Here is a 26,136-nt window from a genome sequence, read left to right as displayed (position 1 = left end):
GTTATGCATGTTTTTACAAAATCACCCTGACGGCATGGCTTTGCGGCTAATGCTAGTTTCATTTGAAATTGATACCATTTGCTTGGTGGTTTGGCCAGATTGGAGCCTCCAGCGGGCCGGTTTAGGCCCACAGACCTTATATTTGACACCCCTGCTATTCATGTGTCACATTGATATTCTTTCATCCATCAATATTTAATACACTTCATCCCACAGAGTCCACATCTAATCTCAAACATATTTCTTTAAGAACTACTTGAGTAAAGCCGAGTACCTGGAGAAAACCCACCCATGCACGTGGCAAACATGAAAACTGCACAGAGAAAGGTTTAGTGTATAATTGGAGGATGGGATGAAGACACTCTGTTTTCGTGTGCACGGTTAGAGAACAAAAATAAATCGAAAGTCCACAGGAGTTAAACTTGCAGAATAAAAATTTATTGACACACAATTTTCCCACAAACTATACAGTGCATTGTTTTCATTTAATCGAAATCTCCGACATCCTCAGGTTCCGTCAATAGATATTATTTACAAAATTACTTTCAGTTCAAATTCATAAATATAAATAGATTTTGTACATTCTTTGGTCTCTTGTGTGTGACTAGTGGTTATTGCAAAGAATGAAACTCTGTATTTTAAAGCTTTTTGTTCGAACCAAACCGAGTGAGAAAAATAAATATGTGTGGAGACTTAGTGCCACGCTTGTAATTCATCATTTAAAATCATGAAACCGGCTGTTGCTGCTGTGAAGAGTTTGAGTTTTATGAATCTCACCAAGCCGGAGGTTTTGTTTTATTTGTTGTGTTTACGAGGAACTGAATGGGTTCTACATCATCATACTCAGTGTATCAGTCAAGTCTTTCTTGAAGAAGCTCCCTCGCCGCACATTTCACACGAGACATACACAACCACAGAGACACACAAACACTCACGCAGCAGATTGCAAGACATGTAACCAAAGGCTAAAATTTCCCATTCATCTTGTGTGATAGTCGAGCTAGACTCGAGGTTTTCGGTGTTTATTTGACAGAAATCATGCTTTTAATCGGAGGCCAGATTGAAGAAGTTCCTCCACATCCTAAAACAAGTCAATGTGGACAGAAAAAGAAAAGTTAGGACTCAATCTTTTGTCAGACATTCTACTTTTTCCCTGTAACTTAGTTCTAATCCTCTTCTGCTCACTGAACTGTGCCGGTGCGTCAGTAGCGGGACTTGCGACACATGTCGCAGCGGCACGCCTTCGCTGTCAGGATCTCTATGTCGTCGTGGTGGCGTCCCCGAGGGCAGTCCAGCCGGACCTTCACCTGAGGAACGACATGAACGCTCGTCACAAACGGTCCAAAGAGACGTGGCGACGAACAGAATCCCCACCCCTCACCTTGGCGTCCTTGCTGATGGTGCAGCATCGTGAAGCGGAGGTGATGTTGTGGGTGAAGTTGGAGGCCACCAGGACGGAGTACCTGGACGGGAAGGCGCTGGACTCGCAGTAGCCCACGCAGGCGTACACCAGATGGGTGCCCTTACACGTGCCACGGCGGTCGCTGCGGATCGTCACGTTGAAGGCTGGAGGAGGAGAGAACGCTCAGGTGAGTGCGTGTGGAGTTCTTTTGTCCTCGACTGAGTTGATATGGTGATTCTGAGAGCACGATTTCAGGGTTTCTTTTCTTTGCAGGATAAAAGCTTGGAGGAAATCCCACCGACACGAGACTGATCACGTGAAACTGTTGGATAATTATGACGAGTTTCGTGCTCCCACTAAGCAAAAAACTAAATCCAGAAGACAAACTGAGACGCCCAAAAGATTTGTTCTCATTTAAATGCACAGAAACACCCTGTCCATCAGCGATGACCATGGAAATCGTACAAAATCTCTTGCCTTTTCAGCAACGCCATCAAAAGAAGCAAAGAAGGGTTCATCAGCCTCATTCAAACTTAGAGCAACTTCAAGGGTTCAAGGGAAAATGAAGACCGACTAAACTTGTGTATTAAGTGAAAGTTAAAGGATCTACCAGGTTGGGGTGCTTTAGTGAAGTAACTGAACTTTATTTTAAGCATGAGAACAGAGGTTCACTCCCAGTTCCTTATCTATAGGGATGATCTGGGTTGATGTCATTGCCTCAAGATGAGATGTTTGTTATTCGGGTAGCTGTTGGTTCTATCTTGAGAGAAAGAACCAGAACTTTCCTTTTACTCGACTTTCCGCGTGTTAAACGTCTAGAAACTCACGGTAAAGGTGACACCCGGGCGTGAGGCCGTCGTGACTCCAACCAATGGGCGAGAAGAGCAGCAGCAGTGACATCACAGGCAGCGCCAGGAGGCAGAGGTTGGTGGTCATGCACGGCGACATCTGGATGGTTTGACGAGAAGGGCAAGGAAGATGTTGTAATAATGTGGAAAAGTCGAAGATGTAATGTCTTTATGTGTTTTTTTGTTTTAATCCAAAGGCAAGTCCTGCTTTTAATAAAATCATAGAAAACATCTGGGGAGCCGTTTCAACCCCGACCTGATATATAACAATGGTCCCAAGATGATTGATAAACTGAGGAGCAAACACTTCTACACACACACACACACAAGAAAAAAATGATTGCTTTTCAGACTTTTCTTACATCATTACTTTGTCTCTTGTAAAAGTACTGGAGGGTTTGACCTCCTAAAAGCTGAGCAGGCATCATTTGGCTTTAATGTAAAAGCCATTATAGTTGGAACCAGCGGTTTAAGCCACCTAAAATAGATTTTCATTCCATTTCTGAGTTGAACACTTTCTGGATCATCTCCTGTTGAACTTTCCCCTTGAAAAGAAACCCCACCACAGCGACCCCCCCCTGCCCCCCATCCCCCCCACCCTCCTCAGTTTTACGCCGAGGTGATTTCCCATCCTGCACGTCTGCCTGCCTGTGTGTCACTCGGTTGAGTAACAGCCAGTGAATGATGGATAAAAACAATAACTCTCTCTATCCTTTCCAACTGCCTCATTTAACAGCTACCTGCTGACACACGTACGTGCACAACTTCAGCTCAGACCAGCGTGTAGGAAACACACACACACACGCACGCACGCACGCACGCACGCACGCACGCACACACACACACACACACGTATGACTGCCTTACCTGTAACCTGTTGATCACTATAGTGGGGACACTGAACGTCTATGTACTTTCCACTTTATCCACATATGTTACTGCACTTTGCATATCAACTATCAGGCCCCACCGACTACCCCCCCCCCCCCACCCTCGTGCCCACCCACCCACTCCCACACGTGTGTAAACAATACAGTCATGTTTTCCTGTACATTTGGTGCTCCTGACCCATGCCCCCTAAATTGGTGGCTCTTTCCAGCTCCGCTTCCTCGTTGGGAATCATCGGCACTCTGGCCGTGATGGAAAGGCCCCAGGGACGCCATTAAAGCTGCCGGTACGACCAAATTAGCGGGTCGGGATTGTGCGTGCATGTATGTTTGTGAGGCCAATAACCCCTGTGTCAGGTGTTGGGGCAGTGGGGAAATGCCTGGCTTTTTTTTTTTTTTTTCTCTTATGAGGGGTTTCCACGCCTGAAGGTTTGGTGCGTCTTTGAGGGAAAGTGGTAATATGTTACACCCTGCTCTGCTGGAGGATAGAGGGAGGACCACCAATACAGGCAAAGCAACTATATGAAAACACAGTAACAGTACTTTAAGACTTTTAAAAAATAGAAAAAGGTCATCAGAAATTAGGTATAAAAAGAATTGAATCACTGTTGTCACAAAAATGTATGAATGGGAAATAATATTAAAAATCTTCCCTGAAAAAATTCCCAAATGTTGAGTTTCTTTTTTTTTAATTATCATTTTAATTAGAGTCTCACAAACAATTTCTAAAGAATTCTGACCCGTCCTATGGCCTCATCTTTTAAAACATATAGTCTGTTAATTTCTGTATGAAAGTATAACGCCTTTATCATGTTTCACAGTAAATGATGTAGAGATAAAACATTTAGTTAGTAGTACTTAAAGATAATTCTGATAATTGCGTAATGTGCTATAGCAATGATTGTTTTATAATAAGCCTCACAATTAATGAAAATACACGACTGTCATGAAAAAGTACTGGTAAGCATTACAAATAGAGGTGATTAAAGTCAGCCTGTATCATCCCTTATTGAAACAATAAAGAAATCCTAATTTTATAAAAGCATAAAATGTAAAATTTCAACAAAACACAACATTTATCAATGTAACTCGTCATGTGTCAGAACAGTAATTATAAGAACACTCACATTTAACTGGAATCTGATTGTCAAAACGTCTATTTCCAGGAAAATCACTGAGGAGCTTTGCAGGTTTGGTATGAACATGTGCAAAGAAGAAGCAAAACTAATCCATGTGGCAGGAATAACTGAGCAGAAAAATCATCCCATATTTCTCCTGTATACTGCATGAGGCACTGAGGTTTGTGGTTAATTATAAAAAAGAGAGACGACTTACCTGGAGACTTTGAAGCTGACGGTTCTTGGGTGCAGGGCAGGTGTCCTCTGACAGGTGTGAGTGTGTGAGTGTCAGTGATGAGCCTCATGCAGGGATATAAGCAACACAGGTAAGAGCAAAGGCACTTATAGCACTGGACACACCCACAATTAGGCGGCTGTGTGCCTGTGTGTGTGTGTGCGTTTGTGTGTGTGTGTGTGTGTGTGTGTGTGTGTGTGTGTGTGTGTGTGAGTATTTGTTAATATCCTCCTTTCTTCTTCCAGGATCCTCTCTCTCCTCTTCTTTCTACCTGCACAACAAAATACTGAAAATTCATGTGAAGTTTCTTGTCTAAGTATCTTTGTCCTGGGGGGGTGGGGGGGTGGGGACGTGGGGAGGTGGGGTTGTCACCATCGCTGTGTCCTTCCACATCCTCACACTCCCCCGGTTTAAGAAGCCTTCAGGGGTCTGCTGCTGTGACACACAGGAAAACTAGAGAGGTTTTCCATCAACACACCCGCCACCACAGTAAGAACGCACACACATCTTGAGTTCACATGTATGCATGGAGACACACACACGCACACGCACGTACACACACACACACATGCACACATGAAAAAAATACTGCAGGCCTCAGTTGCCAGTTGATTCACACTGCAAATGAACTCATAAACTGAGCTGAAGTAGAGACCTCACGCTCACACACACACACACACACACACACACACACACACACACACACACACACACACACACACACACACACACACACACACACACACACACACACACACACACACACACACACACACACACACGTCCACTGGAAGTAGGGCTGGGTTTTCCATCTGTGGCTGCAGGAGGAAGGACAGGGTCGGGTCAGAAGATATTGTGGGTTTGGGTCAGCTACGTGTGTGTGTGTGTGTGTGTGAGTGTGTGTGTGTGTGTGTGTGTGTCTGGTACATGGTAGGTATATTGCGGAGGAGGATGACTGTCTCTGCTTCTCTTCTTTCCTTGTCTTGAACAAAAAAAAAAAAGTGAGCTTAGCAACCACACTCACCAAACTGCAGCGGCTAAAGACATTTTTTAACAGACTGGAAGATTATTAGTTGGATTCGGAGCATCAGTGTCTGGACACGTCTGTGACATGTCAAAAAGGTCACAGGCAGCCAGACCGTCAGACCAGAAATGGTTGCTCTTGGTTCTCTTTTTGGTGGGTTTCTGCTGGAGATTAAATTTAAGGATGAGGGAACAAATGTCTGTCTTGCTGGACCAGGAACCCCCATCATCATCATCATTATCGGGAGAGGAGAGGGGATCACTATTTAAAGTTCCCCTGCTAAGGTTACATCAATATTTTTGGTTTTTCTGTCATTTCGAAAGTCCTCAGAGAGGATATTGGGTTCTTCGTAGCATCAGGCATGCAAAACCCACTGAAATGCTGAATCTCACTGATCCATTCATCCCCCTTTCTTGCTGCTTTATCAAAATCAGGGTCACAGAGCACAGCAGCCAATCCCAGCTTAAGGCTTCATACACCCTGGACAGATCGCCAGTCCACCACAGGACAAACAATACAAGAGAGTACACACATACAGACTCACAATCACACATATGGATAATTTAGAGTCACTAGTTCACTTCTAATGCATGGTTTTGGACTGGGAGGACGCCAGAGCTCCCCACAGAAAGGTCTCCCCAAACAGGGCTATCGCTTTTGTCCGATACTTAATCCACATACATTTTTATGACTATTGCATGTTGTCGCTAATAGTTTTCACATGGATTTGACTGAATGTTGCATATTTTTTTCTTTTTTAAAACACTGATTTCACTTAAGTTTCATTATAATAGTATATATTTCAATATATATTATTATAATATATACATATTATAATAATATATATTGAAATGTGCGGTCTGTGACTAATGGCAGTGCTGTTGAGCACACACTATTGTGAAGGCTTAATATTTACCATTAGTGTTTAGATTAGTATGTTGTTTTGGCTTAAAATATTGTAAAATATGCTAATATAAATACACATATTTACATTCAATTTGAACAAGGGTAGTAAATTGTATTCTATTGAAAGAGATTTTATACTTAACATATCAAACGTACATGAGTGATAAAATGAATATCCTTAACATTTCCAGCTTTACCTAATCTTTTAATGGTGAAGCTTTTGATGGAAGGAATCTAGCATCACCAAGAAGTCAGGAAAATAAAATTCTAATATTTTTAATTTTTTTTAAATTTACAAATTACAAATGTTTACAATATATTTTAGACGACAATGTTTGCGACAACGCCGTATATGTAAAAAAAAAAAAAGGAGTGTGTTTACACAGTTAGCATGCCGGGCCACGGGAGGGCGCTGTTGCTTGAGTTTGTAATGAAATCACACAGACGTGTGTAGCGAGCAAGACGCTATAAACGTGAAGAACATGGAGAGAACTCGATATCCGTATGGGGTGATGACGCATCGGATGCTATCAGGGGTGAGTCTCAACTATACAACTACTGATATGGACGATAAAACTAGAATACGACCGCGAGTCATACCACTACGGGCCGCCATGTTTGTTTACAAGTTGATGAGCAGAAGGAAGGGGAGGGAGGGCGAGATGTATGCGCTTGCGCAGTAAGAGCGCTCCATTGCCTCCGGCAGTCTGCAGGAGAGAATGGCAACCGTGAAAGAATCTTTCTACCTTGGGAGGCGGTATAACAACTTCTCAGATACAGTGGATCCGCACACTGGTGTCATGTAAAAGGGCCCCAACCAAAAGTGAAGAAAGTTTTGCGGATACACTCGTATTCGTTGTCGTGTAAACGGATCTTAGTTTAAAGGTTAAGTCTCAAAAGTCATGAAGTCACAGATTACGCTTAAACAAACATATATATAATGGGAATTCCTGTCCTTAAAGGAAAATATTTCAATGAATATCCTCAAAGTGTTCACACAACTAGTCCTTCTGGTGTTGGCTTGTATGTCCAGCGGTGTTTGGCTTCACTGTAATATTGTGATCTCAGACTAAAAACTGAGTCTGTAGCCTCATTTCAGGGAAACTGAGAACAAAACAATAGCGTGAACTACTGCTTTAACAGATTTTTTTTAGTAATATAAGTACATTGTATTGTGCTTACGATTTGAGGATGGTAATAATCTTATGTAGTGATATTGGGCTAATTATCCAATCATTATCATACTAACTCATATAAAATGATGAATTAACATATTATTGTGTTAATGATGTATATTATTATTATCATTATTAATGTAACTGGGGATTTAATCTTCAAGGAGGAAAGGAACTGTCAAGTGTGAACTGTAGTGTCTATATCACTGATTTAAGATGGACACACACACACACACACACACACACACACACACACACACACACACACACACACACACACACACACACACACACACACACACACACACACACACACACACACACACACACACACACACCTTCTAAAGAAAACACAATTATCATCTTATGGCCCCTCTACCCCAAACATTCCCACTCCAGTTATGTCAATGGAAAACGGAATGCGTGACATCATCACTCTCACCCACACACACGCACACACGCAGACACACACACACACACCCATAGTGTGTGTTTCTCCATGCCAACCAGAGAGAGAGAGAGAAAGTGTAAATCTGAATGGGCTGCAGTGGGAGGGAGATGTGAATGAACCTAGTTGAGACACACACACACACACACACACACACACACACACACACACACACACACACACACACACACACACACTACTCCGGTGTGAGTCAGTGGATGACTGATGTTTGTATCGCCTCGTGGCCCCATCGTTTTCGGCTGCCATGGAAACCGTGGTGTCTTGAATGACAATAATATCATTAATGTGTCCGCTTCCACTTCTGCCCTGTTATTTTAATCTGTGTGGGTGTCGAAGTGTGTGTGTGTGTGTGTGTGTGTGTGTGTGTGTGTGTGTGTGTGTGTGTGTGTGTGTGTGTGTGTGTAGACGACGGTGGATCATGTATGGAGTTGCCTGTATATAAACGTATGATGTGTGTGTGCGTGCACTGCAGTCACACACGGTGCAGTTGCGTGTCACTGTTATTGTAAGTGTGTGTGTGTGTCTTATTATGTCTGACAGGATATTGTGCATGTGGTCAAAATGTGTAAGTAGATGTGAGTGTAAGATAAATTACGTGTGTTATTGTGGGCGCAATGACAATGTGAGGAGAGGATTAGACAAAGTTTTCCTGTTTCTAAGATGATGTTTGAGTCAAGTTGACCTATTTACCCCCATGAAGAACACATGTCTGGGAGCTGGGACACGTGTCCTTTAACAATATGTACATCCTTTACTTGTTTTTGTATATTTTCACATTGCAACAAATAGGTGACAAGCTGTAAATGTTGAAATGTTCAAGACACACACACACATGAAAGTGTGAGTAGAAATATTAACTATTTTTATAGTATATATATATATATATACAAATATACATTTATACCTCTGCTTGTATCCATCGCCATCAAAATGGGCGGCATAAAACATAATTTAAGATAGAGCCATTAGGATTCATTTGACATTCATTCATCAAGTTTGCAGCTTCAAAAAAAATATTTTTTTCATAGTTTATATTGCTTTGATGGTCATGATCATTTAAAAAAAGGAAAAGCAGTTGAAGTGAGCGCCAAGGAATCAGGAACTGAGTGAGAATGTGATTTGGCTGCTATTTTGGCCCAGTGGTTATTGTGATCTGTATGTATGATTGGGTAAGTAAGTTTTACCCCACAGGCCCACAGCGACCTGTCAGCGTCCTATTACTGGATACAATACTCAAGGAAATGAGAAGTAAATCGACAGCACTCAAATATAGAAGGATGTCAAACGACGAAAGACCAGAAAGGAAACAATGAGTGGAACAAGCATTCGCATGTATTTATTGTTTGAAAAAAGAGATAAAACATTGATTATCTCTTTACATTTAAATATAAAAGTAAGAGAACCAAAAGGAAACTTTGACAAATACAGAACAGTACTCTCCACATACTCAGAAAACAGAAGTCTTTCGTGAACCAGCGTGTTTCTTCATGGAACCTCGTGTGTTTCTCCGCGGTGCTCTCTGGAGAACAAGGAGAAGGGGAAGATGTAGCTGCAAAGAAGAAAAAAACAAAACATACAGAAGTTTCTCAGTCTGTTTTAGTGAATTGTATCTCTGCAACACAAGCCTCTTGGGCTCCCTCCATATGGCTGCTACTGTATATAATTATCAGCATGAAATGACTAAACTGGTAAGATTGTTTGGCATGCTCGCTCAACGTGTCGGCCCTTGATCTGCCCAAGGACATCTGGCGTCTGTCTCAACGGATATTTCACGGGAATATTGTCATTTCTGCACATGTAACAGCTGGATTTCCCCAATCCACCCTAATCTTTGCCGATGTTTCCTCACAGAGCTGCGGCGCAAATCAGCTGCTGTCTTTCCCGTGAGTGTAAGAGTCAATCACACTCACAAAAAGGGACAACAGGCAGCGAGGACTCCGCGCCGTGCTGAGCTGCTTTCACATTTACTTTCCATACAGAGTATCACTCGCTGTTCTGAACCTTATTCCTGCACGCTCGGGCCATCAGACCAACCTGGCCAGTCGGGTCAGAAATCCCCCCTTCGCAGGAGTATCTTCATCATCATCATCCTCGTCTTCCTCCTCAGCTCCCATGTATCCTGCATCCTCAGTCCCATCAACTCCTTTGGTCGTTTTCTGCAAGAGAACGTGAAAAGAATTAAAATGAGGCGCTGCGCTCGCACGGCCACGTCTTTAAGCACAACGTGCTCACTAGTTGACGAGTGTACGATGCCGGTTCAGTTGGAGAAAGTCGTGTTCAGAGTGAGCTTAATGAGTCCAAGTGTGGCATGGGTTAGTCACGGCAAGTTAACGTCAGCAATGTAGTTTATTCAATGAGCGCCAATCTTCACAGCCCAATGCTACGATAAAGTGAAATAATTTAAGAGAAAATACACAAAACTATCTTAATCAGTAGCTGTTCTTATGTATCAGACTAAAAGCAAACACATAAGTTGCATTTCATATTGGAAAACAGACTTAAATTCTAAAGCATGGAAAATACTGTTGAGCAAATACTTTATACTGGACTTGAGTAGTTTTCAGGTGTCAATACTCTGTATGATGACTAATCTCTACTTTTCACTACACTCGCAAGTATTTTTTTTTTTTAACAACTTACATTTTCAAAACAGGTTTTATACTTTATTTTCAGTTTGAGTGAATTTATTTCCTTCACTGTTCGCAAAATTTCAACATGTATGGATGGAAACAGCTCCGAGAAATACTCCCTTCACTTTTATGCTGAGAATCTATTTTAGAGCCTGTACTGGTTCACCTTCAGTAGAGTAATAAACTACTTTCCCAATGTGAGTAACTATATCGGAAAGGCTGCACGATGGTATAGTGGTTCACACTCTCACATTACGGCAATAATATGGATGAAGATGAATGGATAATGGTACATCATGTTTATATAGACATGATGTTTGTTTTCCTTTGCATGATGAAGCCGTTGAGTCGAGTCAAGTTTTATTGTTTAGATCTGTCTCTTTGAGCTTAGGTAAAAGTACCTTATTCTGAGTTACAGGTAGATAACACAGACATGTAAAAGTACTATTTGTTCAATTTACATTCAGCCAAGTCGGTCGTCTAAAAATAAAGTTGTGTGCATAATATCTCTTTCACAAAGCTGTTGCTTTTAAAGAATGACCACATATCCAGAGTTATGAACGTGTTTCTATTCCACTAATGAAGTACGATTATCTTATAAAAATGTTTATCCATCTCTCGAATTTGCTCCTGCACCAGTGAGTCGTTTCAAAGGATCACCAAGAGATCACCTCAGTGTTCAAACCTAATCCTTTTGAAAGCCCGCAAACTTGGATTGGCATTTCCTTCTCGGTGTTAAGAAAATAAATAACTCAGTGAGCTGACATAACGGGTTTAAATCATTTTTTCCACTTGAAACTAATGCTGAGGGGGGAAAAAAGATAAAGAGAGAAGAAGTGGAAAAAAAAAAAAAAAAAAAAAAGTCCAAGTGGACAAGTGTAGAAATACAGGGTGAGATGAGATGAAAGGGTGAGGAGGGGAGGGGAGGGGAGGGGAGGGGAGGGTAATTCTGGGACTACGTTGCTAATCAAACTGAAGCACATCAGCAGAAACACACTCGCAGTTCCACGGTAACTCGCGCGCCCTCGATCTGATGTAATGCTATTATTAACCTTAATCACACTTGTTATCCTACCTGTCTGCGCTAATGTTAGCCCGGGGCTACAATAAAGACAGAGATGCTGCAAGTGTGTGTGTGTGTGTGTGTGTGTGTGTGTGTGTGTGTGTGTGTGTGTGTGTTTGAAGATCTGTTGGGGAGGAAATGAAGAGGCGTTACGAGATGGAAATTGGAAGATGAATTGTTGGAATCAGATAATTTCAAACAACTGCGGGCTGAAATGACTCGAGTCTTTAATTTGACATGGAGCGCTGCTGTGACAAATGAGTTAAATGTTCGCAGCAATAGCTCAAACAGAAATGACAGCTGAGGAGAGGTACCTTGGCCATGTGTGCCGGATCGTCCTTGACCTCTTCCTCTGCGTGTTTATTTCCAGCAACCACCTCGCTGGAGATCAGACACAACCGTTGCCTTTGTTAACTGACAACGAGCACATTTCCGAATGAATTTCCACAATTGTTTCCGATGCATCGGGCTCGTTCCTCACAGTGCATGAACTCTGAAGACCTTCAGTCATCAAATCAGTGTCTGATGCTCTCTTCTGACATGAAAATAGTTAAGGACACCAGAGCAGAATGATGGCCGAGAAGAAATAACAGCTGTCATTTTTTATTTTTTTTTGTTGTTGTTCTACGTTCACACTTGTTCTCTGAGTTGTCTGCTCCCATTTTTCCAGCTGGTTTAACAGAAAAGCACAGCACCTGTCGCCCGAGGCTCTCGTGTAGACACAAACACCATCACTGATGGACCCGTGTGTCGAGGAACTCTTCAAGGACTGACTATATGTGTTGCGGTATTTAAGTACTTCACACAACAATTGTGCTTTAGTTGTGCTACTTGTTGTCTGAACTTGAATATCTTCTTTTTTTTTTTTTAATCTCTTATTGTGGAGCACCTCAGTAAGAACATCCTGTGATGGTGACTGTGGTGGATATAATTCGATTAGAAAAGCTCAATGAGATTTGACTTCCTGATGCTGGAGGGTCTGCTGTTGGCAGGATGTTTACACAGGCCGTGTATCGGAGTGTGTGTATCTCAAGAGCCGAGATCCGATAACACGTGTGAGTTGAAACACAAGATGTTGTTTAGAAACGTGTGTTTAATTACTATTAACAAAAGAGAGTTGTTGAAGTTAGTGACACAGTGACTTGCAATATGAAGTTTTAGGGATGATTAGATTAAGGATAAGGTTAGAGTTAAACACAGTTGTAATGGTGTGTGTGTGTGTGTGTGTGTGTATATAAGTTCATTCAACATCATTTTTGCCTCAATGATTTGACTGACGGAGGGATTGAAGTGGCGTCCCTTCGCCTGTTTTCTGTTTTATGACTGTATGACCCATTAGAGCGTGTGTGTGTGAAGTAAAGTGGTCCTCACAATATGAATCACACACTCATTGGAAACAATTATCAATAATCATTAACTACTTTAATGAAGACTGTTATTGAATGGTGACAGGCGACTACATTTTTGGAAAATACCTATTTAACAGATAATTGACAATTCAGTGATATCAGAACTGGCACTGGTGCCTCACAGCGAGAAAGGTCCCTGTTTAAACTTGCTGGTGGTCTGAAGGTTTTAGTGATCTAGTCGTTTTAATTCTCCGAGACCTCTTCGCTTAGTGTCGATATTTACAGTGAGCATGAAACCATTTCTACATTGTCCAGCTCTGAGCCTCAAGGAAAATACTGTCATTCAATCTTGTATGAGAGCAAATGCAACCATAGATGGTTAATAAAGATGGGAAAGAAACTCACCCGGTCAGAGACGGCATTCTTCTGACCTCCATGTCTTCAGCCAACTCCTTTATTATGGCGTCCTCTAGTGGCGACTCTGTCCTACGACGCTTTGGCTTCAGCGCAAGTGAACAAGGTACAAGCCGAGGTACAGGGACCTTAAAACACACTACAGTCATTTCAGGAGCTTTGTTTAGTCGTTTTTGATTATTGCACTGTACTGTAAGGTAAAGCTATATAAAATCGTATGAGGCGTGTACGTCAAACAACACAACTTCAAACTGAGCATTTGTAATCTGGCTGAATGTACTAAAATATTAATTCAAATTATGTGCATTACACTGTGCACATGTATTACTCTAAATGTGCAGTGTGTGGGAGGTGATGTTAGTAGACATAACTAATCAGACAAGACGACTGTGAAGCTTGAACACGAGACAATAATCATGCAATATTTGATTTTAATAAAATATTACCTTCTCCATTTGAATCCCTGAAATAAAACAAATAGATCTGTGTGAGATGACAGCATGCTGGTGCAGTGTCTTATGGTTATGACTTTTTTTGAAGCAAAATTCACAGCATCTGTTTAACACCAAAGCGGAACTCGTATCACAGCTTGAAAATAAGCATTTAACTCAGCCAATTAGAAGGAGAGAATTCTATTAAGTTGAATCTGGCTTTTTATAATCGGATCCTTTCTCTTGTTCCACCACTGATCTAGTCGTATTTTCTTGATACGTAGAAAAAGAGACGGCCTTGGGTAAAAAAACACAGCTTAGGTTTTCTTGGGTTAAAGCTCATTAAGTTTAACATTACATCACAGTCCACTGGGGCTTTGTGTTTGAATGGCTTGAGGGCACGCAGTCCTTTCAGGTGTTCAGCTACTTCTGGCTCCATTTTTTACCATTGTCCAAGTTTTTCTCCAGGTAGAGGACAAGAACGTGAGGATAGACTCGCTGCCACGTGAGAGCAGGTTCAGTGAAACTCTTCCATGGCTTCTTATCTGATGACTCCAGCTCAGAAAATACAGATGAATCCAGATCACGAGCAGACAGATCAATGTGGCCTCTAGTAAAGATGTTCAGTTTTCCAGCAGCATTAAAATTACTAATGGTGGACGGAACATTATTGAAATTTTCCATATTTTTTCCACATTGCCACCAAAAATGTTCATGTATTTATTTGGGATTTTATGCGATGGATCAACACAACCTGCTGCATAAATGTGAAGTGGATGGACAATGATACACATTTTTTCAATTTCTTTTACAAATAAAAAATTTGTATAGTATCGACAAATAGATGAATAAAGTTTGGACTTAACCGACTGTTAAAAAAGGTGGGGCCGCTTCAAGAAAACAGACCTCAGTTTGTTCTGACAAGCAGCTATAGAATATTTCTGACCATCTCTACCTCCTAGTTGGCTCAGTATTCAGATATTTGTCATCATTGTGATGGGAAAACACCTTAGCAACACCAAGACAAGGTGTAGGAGAAACTGGATTCAAAAATATTTGCAATGATGTTATTTACTTGTTGCAAAGGTGATGATGATAGTAAACAACATTGTCTCTGCGTTTAGAGTCAGAGTGACAGATGAACAACGTAATGTAAAGGATACATGGATATACAGTGTAGTGGGTGGAGAAGAAGGGTATGAGATTGTTCAAGTTGCCAAGAACGGTTCGGACAATTTCCTGGAACGAAAAGAGTTTGCAGATTAACATCACTATGAAGACGAACAAACCGAACAACCGTGATTAAAACAACAAATGTTGACACGTAAGTGAGTAGGTGGGCAGGTGCACATTTACCTCAAATTCCTCATGGAAGCCTTCGTCACGCTTGAAATCGACACACCTGATAAAATATATAAAATATCCTATAATACACGACACACATTACCAATATGAGAGTAATTAGATCTGATTAAAATACACTGCAATTTAAGTACCGGCATGTATGTCAATTGTGGTTGATTCTGATTTCTGATAAAGGATGCTAACCTCACAATCCTGCCGAGTTCCAAGTGCCAAACATAAACTATTTAGATAAAAAGAGTATCTTTACTCACAAGGACGTTTTTCTTACTGCTCAGTTTTATTCTAAAATGTTACCCCTCTCTCCACGACGACAAATCCTGTGGAGCCTTAGATCCTCTTCCTCCAGAGATGAAAAGAAACGTTGACAAACTTAGGGAACTCACATCGGGGCACGTAACAGTGGCCGTCGTGGGAGGTGATTTTAAATAGGATTTAAAAGACTAAAACAGTATCAATGGCTCCTCACTTGCCCGAGGCTCAGCCGTCTCCCCAGCTGATTTTAAGGTTGGAGAATATTTTAAAGAGCTTTAAAATAGAGAATCGGGAGAGAAGGGGATGTCATGCATAGAACGCTAATGGTGCAATCGGTAGTGTTTCTCTGGCGTCTATGCCAGCTAAAGCTGTAGTGCAGGCTGTTTTAAATTGAAGAAATACAGGTAAACAATGTCAAAAAACTATTTTTTTCATGCCCCTACCACAGACTCTGTGTAGACTTTGTTCTCAAGGTGATTTCCTTCAGCTACTTTTGATATATCTCAGGATAATCGCTTGTTTTGCACATTACTAATATGGAAGATGATGTACCCCACAAAGTATAATTTCTAGCTCAGTAAAGCTTGGGATTTGTCTGGTACCAATAACATTTGCCCTCACTACTTGGCTATATGCCTTGAGGACTGGAAACCATCTTTTTATGCTTTGACCAAACCATGGGAGGCAGTATACATAATGTAACAGTGGATAACAATGTCTGCCTTGCCTGAAGGTGTTGCCTGGTCTGATCTTGAACTTGAAGATGATCCCATCCGCATTAAGAAGTCGGGTTTCTGGGAAAGGGAAGACAAAGGGCTGCAGTGGCATGGTTGACCTGCAATGGTTTGAGAAACACAAAAATTTCAATTTTATTGAATTATTGATGAAGTCATGGCCTTGAGCACAAATTGGAAAACCAAAATGAAAACAAGACTTATTTGTTTATGTTGTTAGTCTTTCCCATTATTGTGTCAGCTAACTAGTTGGCTCGCTGGCTATTCCAATTTAAATATATAGATAAAGTAGTTAATCCATTGCTATTCAGATCAATTTAAAATACCTTCCTGCTTAAGCGCTTTAAATTACCGTAAAGCCTACAACAAGTAAGCAGCCTCGTCTATGTCTTGTCCCGCTTCATTCCAAATCTTGCCCCACAACAGATCTTCAACAGTTAAAAATGAGTCTGTCACTCAAATCAAGTGCTGCCTCCCGATTCGCTGGACCCGCAAAAGTCCTGCCGTTCTAGCTTTTTGCTCTCTGTGATTCGTCGGATCCTCGTCCAATCAGCTCTGTGGAAGCAGGTGTCACTATGGTGACGGCAGGAAAGAAAACCCGCCCAGACGCTCACATGACTGTCAGCTGACCACGCGCCGCAGGAACCGGCGGAGGCTGCTAAAAGTTAGCTGAGCTTGTTTGTGTCATTTATTCCCTCACGTTGGGAGTTTTCCTACACACATCTCCATCGAAAGAACTCACGTTAAACGACCTTAAAGGTGGGGGGAAATATTTACCACGAAAAAACGTTTACATTTAGTGCGCCACTCAGAACTTGTAATTTTGACGTTGATTTACGTCAGCGTCACGTCCTCAGTGTTTGTACCCGAACCAGAGTTGTAAATTACGTCACAACGCGTGTTCTTTACATGGTGTTCCCACATTTGAATGCTTTTGCTTATCAGTGTTTGACTGACATTGCTGTGTAGCATTGCATTGCAAGACTGTGTGTGTGTGTGTGAGAGAGAGAGAGAGAGAGAGAGAGAGAGAGAGAGAGAGAGAGAGAGAGAGAGAGAGAGAGAGAGAGAGAGAGAGAGAGAGAGAGAGAGAGAGAGAGAGAGAGAGAGAGAGAGAGAGAGAGAGAGAGAGAGAGAGAGAGAGAGAGAGAGAGAGAGAGATTACTCGATTTCAATGACATAATATGGGAACATTTATTTAATAATACTGCATTGCTGCACTAATATAGAACTGTGTATTTCAATAGTATCACGCCAAAGACCAGTTTATATCACATCACTAATTTGCATGAGGTATTTCACTCCTGATGTCTGAAAATGAAACTTTTTTTTGTGGATGATTGTGATTCAGGGGTTCTCAAGGTGTGCTCAGTTATGGTTGAATACATGATCTCAATGTCTTTTTCACGGAATAGATTAGAACATATTCTCCGTGATGACTGTTGACAGTAAGTCTATTATGTACCGAATGCAACTGTTAAACTTCTTAATTTGGTGGACAGCACAGTCACTTATCCAACCATAAATCAGATAAGTGCCATAGAAGATGGATGTAAAGGAATATGTGCAGAATTGAGCACCACCTGCATTCCCCATTGTGCATCGTCCCGATAGAAAAACATGATGCTCACTAAACCTTTTTTCCTTCCTTGACATGTTAGGGCAGACGAGACAATCCAATCAACTAACACAGTGGACAGAATTGTCCAGATGTCCTCCTCCAGCCCGTCTGTTGCCCTCAACACAGGGGTTCAGATGCCCCTCCTGGGTTTGGGGATGTACAAGCTGCAAGGCTCTGAAGTAGTGCATTGTGCAGTGGACGCTGCCCTGGCTGCTGGTTACCGGGCCTTCGATAGCGCAGCTGTCTACCGAAACGAAGCTGACTTGGGTCGAGCTTTGCGGGAGCTGCTGCCCAAGTATGGCTTGACCAGAGAGGATGTTTTTATAACCAGGTGAGGGACAAGCTTCCACTTGTTATGTAGTTAGACTATTGCAAATATGCATGACCTCATGACTCCAGCTGCAACATTGATTATGTAGTTAAAAGTGTTATTTTGTAATGTTTTCTAGTGCATCAGTAAAAGTCCACAATTCAGATCTCTACTGACTGAGGAAATGTGTTTGTTTTGGGCTTTTGACTCCACTCACGGATGCTGACGCTGCCTTTTAGTGATTTCAAGGTCATATAGTTCTTTTAGTAGTCTGTTAAGTCTTTCCTTCTTGATGCAGTAAGCTCGGCCCTAAGGATCAGGGTGAGAGGGCTATGGAGGGAGCTCTTCACAGCCTGTCTCAGCTGGACTTGGGTTACATCGACCTGTACCTGATCCACTGGCCTGGCACACAGAGTCTTGCAGTTTCGGACCAGCGCAACCCAGGTAGACCTCACATTACGTCTGCGTGTTCAATCAGAAACAGAACTGTCTGCAAGACCTAAAGGTTTGATTGTTTTAGAAAAAGAATGTAGCATAATCACAGAAACACTTTTCATTTTGCCAAGACTTTTGAATTATTGATGAATTAATCCTCTGCTGATCAGGAGATAAAAGATTTGAGCCGTCGTTTCACATTTCTACTCTCCACCGTTGCAGTTCTTAAGTAACCTTGAAAATTCAATACCTAATTAATGTTTGATTCCAGGCAATCGAGCTCTGAGTTGGGCCACACTGGAGGAGCTCCACAGTCAGGACAAGCTCAAGGCCATCGGCGTGTCCAACTATACACCAGCACACATGAAAGAGCTAATGCAGAGCTGCAAAATCCCCCCTGCAGTCCTTCAGGTACGAGGCAAAACAACAACGACAACAAAAAAAAGATCCCTTCAGATAAAGACCGTTTCTAATCAGCGGTGTTGCACATGCATTTGTGGGTGCTTTTCGTCTCCAGGTGGAGTTTCACCCACGGCTGTGCCAGGCAGAGCTGAGACGGGTCTGTGGCGAGTATGGAGTGTGCTTCCAGTCTTACTCTTCGCTTGGCAGAGGAGAACTGCTCACGGATCCCGCGGTCATGGAGGTTGCAAAGACCTGCAAACGCACACCTGCACAGGTGAAAAACCACACAGAATGCTGATCTTTTGTTTGATAAAGTGTAAAACAATTCCCAAGCGTGAGGGTGTTTCCCTTCCCCCCTCCAGGTCCTGCTGCGCTGGACGGTGCAACAGGGTGTCCCGACCCTCCCCAAGTCTTCAAGCGCCGACAGGATACAGGAGAACGCCCAAGTTTTCGACTTCACTCTGAGCGAGACTGACATGGACAGGCTGTCGGCTTCAGACTGCGGGCAGAGATATTGCTGGGATCCTTCAGAGGTGGCATGAAACCTGTTCAGCACTGACAGTTATGGAAAACCACAGGACACAAAAAGAACTTTGCTTTTAAAAGTCCTGTCTCAAGTCCTATTGCTGGCATTGGCCTCCCAAGGGACTGAAGATGGAAATTATCTTTGACTAAAAGTCTTGCTTATTCATTAATGTGCACTGTCCCTTCTGACGTGTCAATTACATTGGGGCATTGTACAAACTGTTCATAATATTTACATAATGGAGGCGTAAGGACTTAAACCAAGTTTTGCTACATATTTCTCATGCCATTGTACACCAAAGCCTTTCACTTAAGAGCCTGCTGACTATTTTCTCTTTATAAGTCAGTTCATCTGCTGCTGTATTAGGATTACTACCATATCCTGTATTATCTTTGCTTTCTACTGTTCACTGATTTTTTTTTTTTTCAAACAACATTTTTAAATCTTTCATAGCCTCCTGATTGTATTTTGCAGAGTCAAAATCAAGACAATCTCTTTAAAACCACTCTTAATTTGTTTTATTCAGGACAGCCTATACCAGAGGTTTCACAGCTGTAGAGAAAATACATTTACAAAAGTCATTAAAAACTCAAAGTGGAAGTATTAAAATGCGATTTTTTTTCTCTCCCTCCACTCCGGATTCAAGTAATGCTAAAAGAATTGGCAGCAGAATTCCAGGCGCCCGGAGAGGTTGTTCCTCCGGGGTGGTTGTTCGCCGCCACAAAATGTCAAAAGTCCCAACCATCACATGACCCTTTTAAAATCTACACAAGTCACTTGAACCTTTTCCTCACAGTCGTGAGAGGAAGCGCTACTCCACGTAGTCTATTGTGCTTTTTTTCCCCACGGAGCAAAAAACGTGAGACACGGCGAGCAGTTAAGTTTTAAGGCGGTAACTGGATATACGGACAGGTGGCTCCACGTCACAGGGTACAGCACGATCAAGGCAGTTCATCGCGATACTGTGCTCAAAATTAGATGAAGTCTTTTTTTTTTTTTTTTAGGAGTAAAGCATTAATATCTGGCGTTGGACTCGGCACCATGCATACATCCTCTGCCAGCTGGTTCAACTGTACTGCTTGTGTTGCAGTACACTTTTAGGAGCGACTTGTTAAAATGCACCAAAAAAGAACTACTGCTTTTTTTTTTTTTTTTTGCCTCATGTTGCAACTGTTTTTGTAAGAAATATGATATAATAAAACAAAGTCACTCTTTGTTTGACAGAAACTAGTTAAGTCAGTCTGTTGAAGCACAATCAGGGTTTTGAAGCACCAATGAACATTTCTGGGACTCTTGCTTTAAAATCAAGTTGTGAAAAAGTTTAAAAGATAAAAAAAAAAAAAAAAAGCCAAAATTTTTGTAAAAAGACAATACAAATGCAGCTGCCTTAGCCTGCACATCTGAGCACTTCACAGTTCGACCCTACCGGTCGAGCGGAAGAGAATAAGACACAAGTAGAACAAACCTTTTACCATTTTCAAAAACCACATACTGATAAGACAAGTCACAGTTCGCCTCATCGTGTTCGCCAAGCTGAATAGAAGTGCCGATTGTACTAATGCAAACTTCCATAACGGTCATATAGTGTATGGTATGTGCCACGTAATCTCCAAGAATAGCAAATGTAGCATCAGATCAGAGCTTCTACAGTCAAAAGCTGGGCACACTTAAGATCTCATGTTAGTCACATCCCAATGCAAAGCAAAAAACACAAAACAAATCCGACACAAGAAACTGATTTGTCTTTAAAAAGTCTCACTGGTGTGTTTAAATGTGACTGGATTCCCCAGATCTAAATGTAGTAATTGAGACCAAAGGCTAATGTGCTGGCTCCTTGAACAGATTATTTATCCCACGTCTTTGATGTACACAAACATTAGTATCAACAGCCATGGATTGTACACTGCCTATTGCTCCGCTTGCCAGGCCAATGAAACAGCATGGAAACCTGCTATATAGAAATCCGGCTGAACCGCCTGTTTAACACGCCCAGGCTGTGCCATCTGATATAATATCCACATATTTACACATAAAATTCAAAGATTTTTTTTTTTTCCGCTCATCCAAGGCTTTATAAAGATAGATTTATATTGGTTTGTGCTTTTATAGGTATGTTTGATGTCATCAGCTATAATCTAACCCTGAAGTTTTACAAAAAGATATTATTTGTGGAGCATCAGAGATTGTCCTTTTACAAGATTGTTCTTTATATTTGAGAAATAAAGCAGTTACTGGTAGTCGAGTTCAGTAGTTCGAAGTGGTACCAGTCGTAGCAGAACGGGAAGCCGGATGACGGATTGAAGTCGACTGCTTTGAAAAGCCCTCCCTATTTGTGTTCTTTAAAACTGCGCGGGCACTGCCAGCGTTGATTGTTTTTGGCACACACTGATCTTCACGAGCTCGTGAGGCACAAACACTTGGAGCCGAACGAGCCCCAGTTAACGCAAAGACGTTGCTGATGCCAAGGAAGGAGATTCTAACAGCGCTCAAGGCGGCCTTGGATTGTCAGGTGTGTTGATTTCAGTTCATTCATCTCCCCATCTACAGCATGTTGCATAGTGTCGATGTGAGAGACAACGAAATGTCGAGAACCTAAACGGACTGCTCTCCTCTACAGTACAGGACTACACAAATCAGTTTTTTTTTATAGAAATTACGTCTCACCTCGCCACTCAGTATTTCAACAGTCCATCCTCATGCCTGACCAACTTTTACCATAGCACAATGTGCTGCCCAAACAATAGTGGTTACATCACAATCAATACAAATACAATTAAAATTTACTCAAATGTAGTTACCAATGACGTATAAAAATGACATGTTTCGGTCTTCAGCATGTCTTCGTGTTTGGACTGTTCTCCTTCCATCACAGGTTACATTGTTCCGATCTTAATTGTTCCCTCGGCGTCCTCGTTGCTCTCGTCTCATTTCATTCCTCCGTCGCTCACACATAGCGTCCCTCGCTACTCGGTGCGGTCATGGCTGTGGTTTTCATGGTGGTTGTTCTCTCCCTCGGTCTCCTGGTGACTGAAGAGGTAGCTCCACCAGCTTCTGGAGTGGTGAATCTGTCTGGCTGGGGCTGGGTTCCTCAACTTCTTCATCTCCTGCGCCGCAAAGAAAAACAGCAAGGAGTTTAAAACGAGACGCTCGTACAAAGAAATACCATCATAGTCTCTTTCATCATGAATTCATTCTCACCCCTTTGTCCAGCAAACTGTCGAATTCATCACTCATCCTTCGAAGCTTCTGGCCGTACTTCTTGGCGGCCCATAGGGCCGGGGGAGCCGATTTGGACCGCCCCCTGAACGGAGCCCCCTCTGTGGGTGTGCCGGCCTCCTCTTCCCCCCTGGCCTGCAGCTCCTCGTCTCTGGAGACGGTGGAAGCGATGGACTCCGAGTTCAGCCTGATTCGACCAATTGCTACACCAGGAAAGGAAAAGGTAAGTAGGGCTTGGCAATGTGTTAAGCAGGCGCAGGTATAGATCAACAGGGAGCATCATGAAATGTTGCGTTAAATAAACAATGTAGAGACGTTATTTTTGTTGGTCGTAAATGATCTAAATGAAAACTACAGGACGTATACAAATGCACCCCTGTTACATCACTGAATAAATCCATTTTAAATGCAAAAAATAACCCGAATTACTTAAATGGCAATTTCATTTTAGCATGACAGACAGAGGCCCTGTGCACAGGACATCTTTCAGAAAGGTTTCGTGTTTTGAAATTGACGTAAACAATGTGGTTTTCATGTTGAGACACCAGTAGGTGCCGCTTTTACGATATAAAAGCAACAACAAATGCACAATGAGAACGGTACGCTGTAAACACCGAAACTCCTTTGAACGGTCTTTCTTCAGTGTTTTGGCTCACTCAGCATGGCTTGGTTTTAAGAAGAATAACGTCACTCCACATGTGATCCAGATGATGGGAGTAGTAGACTGTATGTAGACTTTATTGGAGAAGCAGTTAAATTCAAGGGTGGACAGCACACACCGCATTCATTGTTAAGAATGAATCTCTCTTGGTCATGCTCAGAACTATTTACTACGACCGAAGCGCACATGTGCAGCAGAGGAGTTTTAGTATAGTAGTAATAGTTCCATTTTCGTGGAAACAAGCACGCAAAACAAACGTTTGCCATTTCCCCTTGAATACAGGGCCTAAATGAGAAAGGAACACATGTCGGCAAAGTTCAGCCTCAAAAAGGAGGAAGTGGACTCAGCTAAGCTCTGTTTTGATTTTCCCAATTATGTAAAAAAAAAAAAAAAAGAAGAAAAGTCCACGATGTCACAATAAGCTGACACAAAATCGCCACACCTTGAATAATAATAATAATAAAAAAGAACTGTAGGAATCACACCATTAAGAATGGAGACAGTGACATCAGTGTAAAATGTGGCAGCAGTTTGAATGAAAGTGAGTAGATACAGCAGAGCATATCAAACAGATGTGCACGGTTACTGTGTTGTCTCACCTCCTGGTCTGAGGTCAGGTAAGGTGAGGTTGTGACGCTGACGGACATGCTCCTCTTCTTCTAATGTTTGGTTTCTTTCCTCCTCTTCTGGCTCGGACTCGCTGTCTGAAATTGTGAACTTTGTAGTCATCTTGACATCTGCAAAGATAAGAGAAATATGCAACTTTAAACCTGAAAACGATAGTGCATGCCTCGGTGATTGCATGCACAGCAAACAACAAGCCTGATCACAGACATGATATTCTAAATCAGTAATATATCAGTTGAGCAACTTTAAGGTGCAGAAAGTGAGGATGCCGCAGCGTTACTGCCATTTTAATTAACATGCAACACATCAGGAAGTTTATCAAGAGTCGTAAAATGGCATCGTCCATTGTGAGTGTGATCCGGCCACCCGTGTAACACACCCAGCAGCCTCTCGGCCCCCTGATGCTGGCCGGTCCAAAGGTATTTCACAGATAAGCGCCTTGTTTTTGGCAGCACGCACGCGAACACACACACTTTTGCTGGGGTATTAACCGCGTGTTGTCACGGTGCCGGCGAGGCGGAAGAAACCCGCGGCTGTACCCGGTCAACCTCGCCGACTCGCCTGTTTTGTTTGTTGTTGACTGAAGAGGACAAAAGAAACTTCCCACAGGGCGGAAGCCGCTGGCGGACAATTTCAGCGAAAAGCGACCCGCGTCCAAATCGAAACGGGGCAAGACAAGTTAACTTACCCGAGGTCTTTACAGTGTGCGGCCGAAAAGTGCGAGAGTGTGCGTTGTTAGCCTCATGCGGGCCGCGGCTGCTGTTGTTGTTCTTCTCCTCTTTTCACTGTACAATCCACTTTAGCCTCGCGCTCGCCCAATCGCAGAGCGTCGCCGCTCCGCCGCGGCGCGCTGACGTCACTGTTGCGAGCTAGGACTGGGCCGGGCGGGGCTTTTTGTTTGTCTCCGTTTTTTTTTTTACCGTAACGTACAGCACGCGCGCGCAGAGGTTTTCTGCGTGGACAGGTACAACTTCTTGATCGACACAAGGAGGGCATTCATCTCAAAGGGCCGGGACGTTCTGTGCTTTGTTTGCATGTTTTCCCTGTTCACGGATTCTCCTCCCACAGCGTAAACACGAGTTATATGTTAGTAAATAACCATTTCTATTTTCCCTGTGATCGACTGGAGACATTGTCCTTCCTTAACCTTATGTTGCCAAAGCTTCCAACTGATATAATGTTAAAACAGGGGCCTAAAAGCACCCAGGAAATTGTAAGCCATTGACTTTTTTAACAGTTTTTTCACTCTAAACTGAGCTATAAGAGATGTTGACATGAAAGCATTTCACTATATTTTGCAGTCAATAATATCCTTAAAATTGGATATATGTTGAAACTGTAGCATTGTAAAGTTTTACAAAAGTTTTTCAATTTATACTTGGTGCAGCAACAACTAAAAGTTTATATCTGTGCCACTGCCAAGATGAATTTGGGCTGTTTGTGGCCCATGAACTAAAATGATTTTGACACTCCACTGGTATAGAAGATAACATTCTTTAAGTTGCTCTGTTTTTCAGCAAGATATAGTTGTTTATTATAACATTTGGAATTAGTCCCTGCTTTTTTGTACTCACCTCAAAAAATATTTGAGAACTACAAGAAGAAATGTTTAACTTCTCTGAGATAAATACTCAATAATTAGATAATTACTCACGAGAGTGGACCGCAATGGGGGGGGATCATCACCCCTCATAACCCCTCATCACCCATCCCCCGACTCGGTAACTCTGACCACAACTTGGTTCACCTTCGGTCCATTTACATACCAATGGTGAGAAAACAACCCCCCCACCACCAGGTATGTAAGGAGATGGACTGAAGAAGTCGAGGAGGCTCTGAGACTGTTTTCAAACCACAGCCTGGGATGTCCCCAGTCAGCCTCATGGCGAGGACAAAGATGGACTCACCAGTTGTGTCATGGACTACCTCAACTTCTGCATAGGGAACATCGTGCCTACCAAGAAGGTACCGTTCTTCTCTAACAACAAACTATGGGTGACCCCTAATCTGAAGGCCCAGAGAGGAGCTAACATTCAGGA

At 42.3% G+C, this 26,136-nt stretch overlaps 3 protein-coding genes across 4 annotated transcripts; 1 reads left to right on the top strand and 2 right to left on the bottom strand.

The window, feature by feature from the left end:
* Positions 1–1,202: 1,202 nt before the first annotated feature.
* On the bottom strand, positions 1,203–2,350 carry gpha2 (glycoprotein hormone subunit alpha 2; the record flags this gene model as incomplete). The annotated part of the gene is made up of 3 exons (XM_080486822.1): positions 1,203–1,307; positions 1,382–1,566; positions 2,230–2,350. 3 exons carry the CDS (start codon positions 2,348–2,350, stop codon positions 1,203–1,205), a joined length of 411 nt encoding a protein of 136 aa, XP_080342948.1.
* A 14,554-nt stretch (positions 2,351–16,904) lies between these two features.
* LOC308124074 (putative oxidoreductase YtbE) lies at positions 16,905–20,815 on the top strand. Its single transcript, XM_080486878.1, has 6 exons — positions 16,905–17,061; positions 17,961–18,251; positions 18,529–18,674; positions 18,937–19,076; positions 19,183–19,341; positions 19,430–20,815. Exons 2-6 carry the CDS (start codon positions 18,010–18,012, stop codon positions 19,607–19,609), a joined length of 867 nt encoding a protein of 288 aa, XP_080343004.1. The 5' UTR covers positions 16,905–17,061; positions 17,961–18,009; the 3' UTR covers positions 19,610–20,815.
* Positions 20,689–24,965, bottom strand: badb (BCL2 associated agonist of cell death b). Of its 2 annotated transcripts, none has more exons than XM_080486879.1 (4): positions 24,786–24,965; positions 24,070–24,207; positions 22,792–23,012; positions 20,689–22,697 (listed from the first exon to the last, which is right to left on the bottom strand). In XM_080486879.1, exons 2-4 carry the CDS (start codon positions 24,197–24,199, stop codon positions 22,557–22,559), a joined length of 492 nt encoding a protein of 163 aa, XP_080343005.1. In that variant the 5' UTR covers positions 24,200–24,207; positions 24,786–24,965; the 3' UTR covers positions 20,689–22,556. The 2 variants fall into 2 exon arrangements, with proteins under 2 accessions (XP_080343005.1, XP_080343006.1); XM_080486880.1 differs by lacking the exon at positions 24,786–24,965 and adding an exon at positions 24,477–24,679.
* Positions 24,966–26,136: the final 1,171 nt, after the last annotated feature.

This window comes from Lipophrys pholis, assembly GCF_963383615.2.
Source record: "Lipophrys pholis genome assembly, chromosome: 18".
NCBI classification, from domain to species: Eukaryota; Metazoa; Chordata; class Actinopteri; order Blenniiformes; family Blenniidae; genus Lipophrys; species Lipophrys pholis.
The sequence above is the reverse complement of the archived record's forward strand: the minus strand, read 5'-3'. Positions and strand labels throughout refer to the sequence as shown.